The following is a 10,206-nucleotide window of genomic DNA, read 5'->3' on the forward strand; positions in this document are numbered from 1 at the left end:
CATGATAGTAGCAGCAACTGTAGAAAAACAACAATATAAACAACATGAATATACGGTGCTATAACAGATACAGTTAATGATCATTACCAGCGAATACAGCACTGGCTGCTTACAAAATACAGGACTGATAACAGTAAGCAAAATTATATTTACTGTTTTGTTAGATTATAATTGCAATATTTTCAAGTGTTAAGGATGACCATGTGGGCCACATGGAACCTTTCAGTTGGCCACATCTGGCTCCCGGGCCACATTTTGACCAGGTCTGAGCAAAGACCAAAGAGGTTCAAGTCCTGTGTGAAACTGATTATTTTTGTTTTGTTTCAGTTGCAGTTTGGTTTGGTATAAACAATATAATTACTTGGTTAAGTTCAGGAATAGATCATAGTTAGTCTCTGCCATGTGGATATAAATAGCCACTTTGGCTTTTATATTCTGGGTGCAAATAGCATTGTTAGCTACTGATACCTGGTTGATAATAGCATCTGCTTATAAATAAATAAAAATGGTCAAAAGCAAAAGATGGTTTAAAGTTTTATTATGTATAAAATCAGCACAGCTTTTGATATACAGAAATATGAATAAACATTTCAAATGCAACAACAGTCAAAAAATAGCACATAAATACAGGACTCAATATAGTGAAATTATTCACAGTTCTGGCAATCCACCCACGATGTTATGTAACATTTACAATAACATGAATAGAACCACATTTCCAGCATGCTCATGAAGCTGTAGAACAATATGTTCAATATAAAACTCCACTGGGAAGAAAATATGTGCCTAAACAACATTACAGAGCAAATCTTGAAATTCAAAGGTGAAATTCAAGAAAACAAAAGTTTCCCTCTCTCTACTGATAGCTCTGACATATTGGATTCCTCTGTTTATACTGATGTGAATTATTCATATAATTCAAATTACTATGACTGCTAATCCACATACAATTATCTTAATGATATATACAATTGTTCTTATTTGTCCCTGAAGAATATGACTGTGTTCTATATGAGGCTGTCGATGCTGTTTTTGTAGGACTGAGGAGGGACATCAATGTCAGAGTTGCTGTAAGAAAAGACAAAAGAAGAAGATGAGCACTGCAATTCAACAGAAAATAAAAAAATCTCTGATTTAAGAGAGATGAATGCTTATTAATCTCACCTGTTCAACTCAAACTTGGTGGCTTTCTTCTTCAGTCGTTTCAGGATCCACATAGCCATGGACAGACCAGATAATGTCAGGGCGCCTCCTGCTGTCACACCAGAGACAATGGCAGTAACTGGAGCTGGTGGAGCTGTGGAAACATGATCAAATGTCAATTATTTGATATTTTAAACTCAAACATGTATTTTAATCAGGTCGTATTCAAATTTCTTCCAACATTTAGATTTTTTTGCTGTTGTTTTACCTTGGCAGGTGGGTTTGTCCCCTGTCCAGTTGCCATGACGATCACAGATGAGCAGCTCGTGTCCCTCTAATAAGTAATCTTGATTGCATGTGAAGGAGCACTGTGAGTTGTACACCTGCTCACTGCTTGAGCAGCTGACTTGACCGTTTTCAGGAGCCTCAAGTAATGGGCATCTCACTGCTGTAGGAAAGAAACAATACAAATTCAGATGTTAACCATCGCTTATTTCACACTCACAGCCTCAAAGCCTTTGAGCATGCATGTAAAGTATAAAAAGAATAGTGCGAGGTAAAATCAGCCCATGTATGTACCTGTGCAGGTTGGTGGTGTGGAAGTCCACTGGCCTGGGTGTGCACACTCTGTGCTGAGTGCACCCTGCAGCTCATGGCCTTCATCACAGCTAAAAGTGCAGACCATACCAAGCGGGCTTTGGGTAGAAACAGGTGAAGATAGAGAGGGACTGCAGCTGATCTGGCCATTTGTTGGAATCTTGAGAGCAGGACATCCTGTTGCTAAAAAGAACAAAGAAAGGATGATGAGATCTCATGAAATAGCACAAAATCAGTTACAATACACTGTGAAAAACCTGTGCAGTAAGCAAATAGTCTTGTAAGCATAGGTGTATGTCAGAATATGCTGCTTTACCTTTGCAGGTAGGTATGGCTTTACTCCACTGTCCATCCTCAGAACAATGAATGGTGTGCGCTCCCTGCAGTTCAAAGCCTCTTTCACAGATGAAGCTGCAGGTGGAATCTGGCCGCAGTTGAGTCAAAGGTTGGCTGCACTGTGTGATCAGGTGAGCTTCTCCCTCTGGATTCTGGCAAGTGATGGCTAACAATGGAAAATAAGTTTAAAAAAGTATATTTAGTATGTTTGTCATGACAGGCACAAATCATGAAAGCTCTTTTTAATCATACAGAAGGCGGTTGGATTAAACTTTAAGTGAGTCCTCTCTTTACCTTCACAGTGAGGCATCCTCTCACTCCACTCAGCTGCGGATGTGCATGTCACACTGCTCGGTCCCACCAGCTGGTAGCCATGAGCACAGCTGAAGCTGCAGGTGTTTCCATAGCTGAATTTCATGTCTGAATCACCTCCACAGCTGGCGACGCCATTCTCCAGCTCCAAGATAGCGGGGCACTGGACAGCTGCAAGACAGAGGGACGAACAGAAGAGGTCAACAGCAGCCTTTTTAAAGAATCATATAACTTTCCCTTCATAATAACAGACTTAAATACTATAAAATCCTGAATGCTAGGAACATAAAAATGTGGGCGTACCAACACAAAATGGCTGTGAGGAATTCCAGTTCCCAGATGCTCCACATTGCAGAGTGTTAGACGGGGAACCAACGAGAGCGTAGCCTTCATCGCAAGTGAACACGCAGGTGGACTGGAAGCTGAAGGAACCCAAGGGATTAGAGCACTCCATGGATCCATATTCTGGACGAGACAACATCTGACACTGAACCACTGTGGATGACAAGACCATCAAAAACACGTTACAGTGGGCTCCATCATCGTAATCATTAAATTTCTTTAAATCAAAGTCATATCATTCAATATCACATCAGTCCTCCACTCACCTTCACATGTAGGCGGCTGCTCCGACCACTCTGCGGAGGCTGTGCACCTCAGGGGTCTTGACATACTCAGCTGGTATCCTTCCTCACAGGAATACTGGCATGAGGAGTTGTAGGCAAAGTCTCCATACTTATGAGTGCAATTCACACTTCCTTTGTGTGGGACGGTCACCTCCTCTTTGTTGCAATTAACAACTGCCAAGAAAACAGGACAGTTAGATTTCAGGTCCTGGCTGTGGGTGACTTAAAATAAAACAAGCACAACATGAGTGTATTTTCTTACCTTGCTCACACTGCTCTCCATAGAAGCCTTCAAAGCAGTCACACTTGTGGCTGTTGATGGTTTCCACACAGTCTCCATGGTGGCATGAGTCAGTCTTACAGGCAGCTGGAGAAAATAAAGTACTTTCATTAAGCTTGAATAGAAAATTATAATAATTTCTCTGAGCTTTTATTTTTGAAAACACCATCAATACATAATTTAAAACAGTTAAATCAAGAGATTCCCTAATAATGAACAACTATACCAAAACTAAGGCAGCTACTTTTACTCACCTGTGTAGCAGAGAGCTGTCTTCTTCTTCACGCACCTTTCATCATTCCACTTGCCCTCCTGCTGACTCCTTTTAATGTACATCTCCACACAATCCTCATTCAGCTCAGAGGTCTGTCCACTCTTGCCATTGTTCGGTTCGCCAGCTGCCCAGTTGGTTGCCTCTGCTGTCAGAGTCTTGTTGGTTCCAACCCAGGTCCACACGTTATTGATCTTGCGGATCCCGATCCAGTAGTAGGTGGATTTCTTGGGCAGCCAGCTTTTGAGATGTTCGATCTCCTCCTGGTTCTGGATAGCCACCATGTCTGTGTAGTGCTCCTGGCACCAGGCTCGAGATTGCTGCCAGTTCATGGTGGTGTTGGAATAGTAGTAGGACCAACAATCCACGCTGGTCCACATGCACAGCACTGAGGATGAAGGACAGAGACACATATTAGAGGGTAGGGTATTTAAGATGAATTTTAAAGTCATATCTAGAAAAGGTACATTACATTTACATACTTGAGCAAAGAAAGGTCAAGCTGATCCATGAGGCAGAGGTCTTAGATCCAGGGGTCTGAAGGAATCCACAGAAGAAGTCCTGTAAAAATCATTATAAATTAAGTTAAATTCATCTATTAATGTCTGACCTTATGCAAAAAATAAAAGAATTTGCACTGAAGAGAACTATACTACATTGTTACCTCTAAACTCACCATTTTTAGTAGTAAAGTATGTGTAATAGCCTACAGAAGAAGATTCTTATAAGCACTTCACTTCTACAAATGAGATGTTGAGTTTTATGTGCAGAGGTGCCGGCTTTTATGCAGGCAGATCCACATTTCCTGGAAACTCGTCATGGTCGGACTTTTCATTGGAAATTCCTTTACCCAACCATTGCCCCATCCCACCGGATGCTTGGACACGTTCCCACTTCCTTTGAAGAAAGAAGGTCCTTTGTTTTAAGAGGACGAGTCATTATTTTTATTGTAGGTATCAATAAAAATAGTTTTACTGGAAATAAGCACTGCATTTAAGTACACTTTTGAGAAAGTTTTATTTGAGTATTTGAGTTTTATGTTACTTTATCCTTCTACTCCACTACACTTCACAGGGAGATATTCCATGTTACTTTGTTCCTTTTACTTTTCACACTACATTCATTTCACTGCTTTTACTAGTCACTTTAAAGATTTGAATTTTCATCCCAAATATATGATTAACTTGTAACATAAGATTTCTTGTTCTGGATTAAGCTACTCAGCTAAAGATAAAGTGGTTATAAGTAGATACAGTTCAACCTAACCTAATTAAATTTCTAATGCTAATATTTATTTGACCTAAGTACAATTTTCAATGCAGGATTTTTACACATAAATAGGATAAAGTATTTTATCTAGTTCTATAAGAAGCTTTAACTTAAGTAAAAGATCTAAATACTTCAATGCCTAAATTACATGGAAAGATTTGCAGTTAGAAACATAATCTATTGGATTATAAAAAATGTACCTGATTTGAATATTTCTGGATTACTTTTGGATTACTTCAAAAATCAAATATTGAAAATATTGCACTTCATACTAAAAAATGGACAAGAATTTCCATGAATGTTCTTTTTCCTCTTTTAACATCTCAATACATTTTCAATGCAAATGAATGTATTTTTGCACAGGGTTCTTCTTTGGAGCACTTCTCAGAGGAATCATGTCAGATGTAATTTTCATGAGTTAACAGAGCATTGGTTATCATGAAAAAATTACTAATTATTCATTTTATTAATGAACAATTCATTACCATATTTTAAAGACATAAAATAAAATCAAGTACTACTTTACAATAAAGCTATGATTTACATATTTTTTCAAATCTATCTGAAATGCTATATATATATAAATTTTTTTATCAGTTTTGCTATTGTGATTACATGAACCCAATCACATGTAATCCATTACTGCCCAACCCTGGTATTAACGTATTAATAATGTGCTAATGTACAAACTTCCTGGTGCCACAGGATGGTGATTGGTGTCTGTGGCATATTTGACTAAATAACTGACAAATGCACCTAAAAACTTGGCAAACTGGCACACACACAGACAGAAAAACACAAAATAAATGGCACGACGTAAGAAAGTGATAAAATTCCTGGGGAAGGCACGATAGCACACATACTCCTGCACTTATTAAAGTGAAAAAAGAAAGAAATTGCAGCCTTGAAGGCTGTGGAATCCTGATAAGACAGAGTGTCTGAGAAAGTGACAAAATTATTCCCACCTTTCTGTTATTTAGATTTGAACCTTTTAAATGTTTTTCACCAAATGAGAACATTTTGTGTCTGCACATTGTTTTTGCTATTTAGATTATGAGTGTGCATGATGATTCATTCTGGTTGTTAACAGTAGTACAAAGTGTGCCACTGGACAATTATTTTTGTTTTGTTTCAGTTGCAGTTTGGTTTGGTATAAATAATATAATTACTTGGTTAAGTTCAGGAATAGATCATGGTTAGTCTCTGCCATGTGGATATAAATAGCCACTTTGGCTTTTATATTCTGGGTGCAAATAGCATTGTTAGCTACTGATACCTGGTTGATAATAGCATCTGCTTATAAATAAATAAAAATGGTCAAAAGCAAAAGACAGTTTAAAGTTTTATTATGTATAAAAATCAGCACAGCTTTTGATATACAGAAATATGAATAAACATTTCAAATGCAACAACAGTCAATAAATAGCACATAAATACAGTACTCAATATAGTGAAATTATTCACAGTTCTGGCAATCCACATAAGATGTTATGTAACATTTACAATAACATTAATAGAACCACATTTCCAGCATGCTCATGAAGCTGTAGAACAATATGTTCAATATAAAACTCCACTGGGAAGAAAATACGTGCCTAAACAACATTACAGAGCAAATCTTGAAATTCAAAGGTGAAATTCAAGAAAACAAAAGTTTCCCTCTCTCTACTGATAGCTCTGACATATTGGATTTCTCTGTTTATACTGATGTGAATTATTCATATAATTCAAATTACTATGACTGCTAATCCACATACAATTATCTTAATGATATATACAGTTGTTCTTATTTGTCCCTGAAGAATATGACTGTGTTCTATATGAGGCTGTCGATGCTGTTTTTGTAGGACTGAGGAGGGACATCAATGTCAGAGTTGCTGTAAGAAAAGACAAAAGAAGAAGATGAGCACTGCAATTCAACAGAAAATTAAAAAATCTCTGATTTAAGAGAGATGAATGCTTATTAATCTCACCTGTTCAACTCAAACTTGGTGGCTTTCTTCTTCAGTCGTTTCAGGATCCACATAGCCATGGACAGACCAGATAATGTCAGGGCGCCCCCTGCTGTGACACCAGAGACAACGGCAGTAACTGGAGCTGGTGGAGCTGTGGAAACATGATCAAATGTCAATTATTTGATATTTTAAACTCAAACTTGTATTTTAATCGGGTCATATTCAAATTTCTTCCAACATTTGATATTTTGCTGTTGTTTTACCTTGGCAGGTGGGTTTGTCCCCTGTCCAGTTGCCATGACGATCACAGATGAGCAGCTCGTGTCCCTCTAATAAGTAATCTTGATTGCATGTGAAGGAGCACTGTGAGTTGTACACCTGCTCACTGCTTGAGCAGCTGACTTGACCGTTTTCAGGAGCCTCAAGTAATGGGCATCTCACTGCTGTAGGAAAGAAACAATACAAATTCAGATGTTAACCATCGCTTATTTCACACTCACAGCCTCAAAGCCTTTGAGCATGCATGTAAAGTATAAAAAGAATAGTGCGAGGTAAAATCAGCCCATGTATGTACCTGTGCAGGTTGGTGGTGTGGAAGTCCACTGGCCTGGGTGTGCACACTCTGTGCTGAGTGCACCCTGCAGCTCATGGCCTTCATCACAGCTAAAAGTGCAGACCATACCAAGCGGGCTTTGGGTAGAAACAGGTGAAGATAGAGAGGGACTGCAGCTGATCTGGCCATTTGTTGGAATCTTGAGAGCAGGACATCCTGTTGCTAAAAAGAACAAAGAAAGGATGATGAGATCTCATGAAATAGCACAAAATCAGTTACAATACACTGTGAAAAACCTGTGCAGTAAGCAAATAGTCTTGTAAGCATAGGTGTATGTCAGAATATGCTGCTTTACCTTTGCAGGTAGGTATGGCTTTACTCCACTGTCCATCCTCAGAACAATGAATGGTGTGCGCTCCCTGCAGTTCAAAGCCTCTTTCACAGATGAAGCTGCAGGTGGAATCTGGCCGCAGTTGAGTCAAAGGTTGGCTGCACTGTGTGATCAGGTGAGCTTCTCCCTCTGGATTCTGGCAAGTAATGGCTAACAATGGAAAATAAGTTTAAAAAAGTATATTTAGTATGTTTGTCATAACAGGCACAAATCATGAAAGCTCTTTTTAATCATACAGAAGGTGGCTGAATTAAACTTTAAGTGAGTCCTCTCTTTACCTTCACAGTGAGGCATCCTCTCACTCCACTCAGCTGCGGATGTGCATGTCACACTGCTCGGTCCCACCAGCTGGTAGCCACGAGCACAGCTGAAGCTGCAGGTGTTTCCATAGCTGAATTTCATGTCTGAATCACCTCCACAGCTGGCGACGCCATTCTCCAGCTCCAAGATAGCGGGGCACTGGACAGCTGCAAGACAGAGGGACGAACAGAAGAGGTCAACAGCAGCCTTTTTAAAGAATCATATAACTTTCCCTTCATAATAACAGACTTAAATACTATAAAATCCTGAATGCTAGAAACATAAAAATGTGAGCGTACCAACACAAAATGGCTGTGAGGAATTCCAATTCCCAGATGCTCCACATTGCAGAGTGTTAGACGGGGAACCAACGAGAGCGTAGCCTTCATCGCAAATGAACACGCAGGTGGACTGGTAGCTGAAGGGACCCAAGGGATTAGAGCACTCCATGGATCCATATTCTGGACGAGACAACATCTGACACTGAACCACTGTGGACGACAAGACCATCAAAAACATGTTACAGTGGGCTCCATCATCGTGATCATTAAATTTCTTTAAATCAAAGTCATATCATTCAATATCACATCAGTCCTCCACTCACCTTCACATGTAGGCGGCTGCTCCGACCACTCTGCGGAGGCTGTGCACCTCAGGGGTCTTGACATACTCAGCTGGTATCCTTCCTCACAGGAATACTGGCATGAGGAGTTGTAGGCAAAGTCTCCATACTTATGAGTGCAATTCACACTTCCTTTGTGTGGGACGGTCACCTCCTCTTTGTTGCAATTAACAACTGCCAAGAAAACAGGACAGTTAGATTTCAGGTCCTGGCTGTGGGTGACTTAAAATAAAACAAGCACAACATGAGTGTATTTTCTTACCTTGCTCACACTGCTCTCCATAGAAGCCTTCAAAGCAGTCACACTTGTGGCTGTTGATGGTTTCCACACAGTCTCCATGGTGGCATGAGTCAGTCTTACAGGCAGCTGGAGAAAATAAAGTACTTTCATTAAGCTTGAATAGAAAATTATAATAATTTCTCTGAGCCTTTATTTTTGAAAACACCATCAATACATAATTTCAAACAGTTAAATCAAGAGATTCCCTAATAATGAACAACTATACCAAAACTAAGGCAGCTACTTTTACTCACCTGTGTAGCAGAGAGCTGTCTTCTTCTTCACGCACCTTTCATCATTCCACTTGCCCTCCTGCTGACTCCTTTTAATGTACATCTCCACACAATCCTCATTCAGCTCAGAGATCTGTTCATTATGGCCATTGTTCGGTTCGCCAGCTGCCCAGTTGGTTGCCTCTGCTGTCAGAGTCTTGTTGGTTCCAACCCAGGTCCACACGTTATTGATCTTGCGGATCCCGATCCAGTAGTAGGTGGATTTCTTGGGCAGCCAGCTTTTGAGATGTTCGATCTCCTCCTGGTTCTGGATAGCCACCATGTCTGTGTAGTGCTCCTGGCACCAGGCTCGAGCTTGCTCCCAGTTCATGGTGGTGTTGGAATAGTAGTAGGACCAACAATCCACGCTGGTCCACATGCACAGCACTGAGGATGAAGGACAGAGACACATATTAGAGGGTAGGGTATTTAAGATGAATTTTAAAGTCATATCTAGAAAAGGTACATTACATTTACATACTTGAGCAAAGAAAGGTCAAGCTGATCCATGAGGCAGAGGTCTTAGATCCAGGGGTCTGAAGGAATCCACAGAAGAGGTCCTGTAAAAATCATTATAAATTAAGTTAAATTCATGTATTAATGTCTGACCTTATGCAAAAAAATAAAAGAATTTGCACTGAAGAGAACTATACTACATTGTTACCTCTACACTCACCATTTTTAGTAGTAAAGTTAGTAGTACAGTATGTGTAATAGCCTACAGAAAAAGATTCTTATAAGCACTTCACTTCTACAAATGAGATGTTGAGTTTTATGTGCAGAGGTGCCGGCTTTTATGCAGGCAGATCCACATTTCCTGGAAACTCGTCATGGTCGGACTTTTCATTGGAAATTCCTTTCCCCAACTATTGCCCCATCCCACCGGATGCTTGGACACGTTCCCACTTCCTTTGAAGAAAGAAGGTCCTTTGTTTTAAGAGGACAACTAATTATTTTTATTGTTGGTGTCAATAGAAATAATTTCACTGGAAATACTAT

General features: G+C 39.7%; 2 protein-coding genes across 3 annotated transcripts; both read right to left on the minus strand.

The window, feature by feature from the left end:
• Positions 1 to 527: 527 nt before the first annotated feature.
• Positions 528 to 4,372, minus strand: LOC146323896 (E-selectin-like). Of its 2 annotated transcripts, XM_084723042.1 has the most exons (12): positions 4,242 to 4,372; positions 4,048 to 4,126; positions 3,549 to 3,953; positions 3,277 to 3,381; positions 2,997 to 3,188; positions 2,692 to 2,883; positions 2,371 to 2,559; positions 2,057 to 2,242; positions 1,723 to 1,923; positions 1,412 to 1,591; positions 1,165 to 1,297; positions 528 to 1,068 (listed from the first exon to the last, which is right to left on the minus strand). In XM_084723042.1, exons 1-12 carry the CDS (start codon positions 4,242 to 4,244, stop codon positions 1,008 to 1,010), a joined length of 1,926 nt encoding a protein of 641 aa, XP_084579168.1. In that variant the 5' UTR covers positions 4,245 to 4,372; the 3' UTR covers positions 528 to 1,007. The 2 variants fall into 2 exon arrangements, with proteins under 2 accessions (XP_084579168.1, XP_084579170.1); XM_084723044.1 differs by lacking the exon at positions 2,692 to 2,883.
• Positions 4,373 to 6,143: 1,771 nt separating this feature from the next.
• LOC146323897 (E-selectin-like) lies at positions 6,144 to 9,912 on the minus strand. Its single transcript, XM_084723045.1, has 12 exons — positions 9,884 to 9,912; positions 9,689 to 9,767; positions 9,190 to 9,594; positions 8,918 to 9,022; positions 8,638 to 8,829; positions 8,333 to 8,524; positions 8,012 to 8,200; positions 7,698 to 7,883; positions 7,364 to 7,564; positions 7,053 to 7,232; positions 6,808 to 6,940; positions 6,144 to 6,711 (listed from the first exon to the last, which is right to left on the minus strand). Exons 1-12 carry the CDS (start codon positions 9,884 to 9,886, stop codon positions 6,651 to 6,653), a joined length of 1,926 nt encoding a protein of 641 aa, XP_084579171.1. The 5' UTR covers positions 9,887 to 9,912; the 3' UTR covers positions 6,144 to 6,650.
• Between the last annotated feature and the right edge of the window lie 294 nt (positions 9,913 to 10,206).

The sequence above is a fragment of the Lutjanus erythropterus genome, chromosome 7 (assembly GCF_056507025.1).
Source record: "Lutjanus erythropterus isolate fLutEry1 chromosome 7, fLutEry1.hap2, whole genome shotgun sequence".
Lineage (NCBI taxonomy): Eukaryota > Metazoa > Chordata > Actinopteri > Lutjaniformes > Lutjanidae > Lutjanus > Lutjanus erythropterus.

What these genes read in the sequence shown, in the direction of transcription:
- LOC146323896 (XM_084723042.1), bottom strand. An exon ending in CTCACAGCCATTTTGTGTTG is followed by an intron (nt 2,560 to 2,691) that starts GTACGCCCACAT and finishes TCTGTCTTGCAG; the next exon opens with CTGTCCAGTGCCCCGCTATC. An exon ending in GAGGATGCCTCACTGTGAAG is followed by an intron (nt 2,243 to 2,370) that starts GTAAAGAGAGGA and finishes TTCCATTGTTAG; the next exon opens with CCATCACTTGCCAGAATCCA.
- LOC146323897 (XM_084723045.1), bottom strand. An exon ending in CTCACAGCCATTTTGTGTTG is followed by an intron (nt 8,201 to 8,332) that starts GTACGCTCACAT and finishes TCTGTCTTGCAG; the next exon opens with CTGTCCAGTGCCCCGCTATC. An exon ending in ACCAAGTTTGAGTTGAACAG is followed by an intron (nt 6,712 to 6,807) that starts GTGAGATTAATA and finishes CTTTTCTTACAG; the next exon opens with CAACTCTGACATTGATGTCC.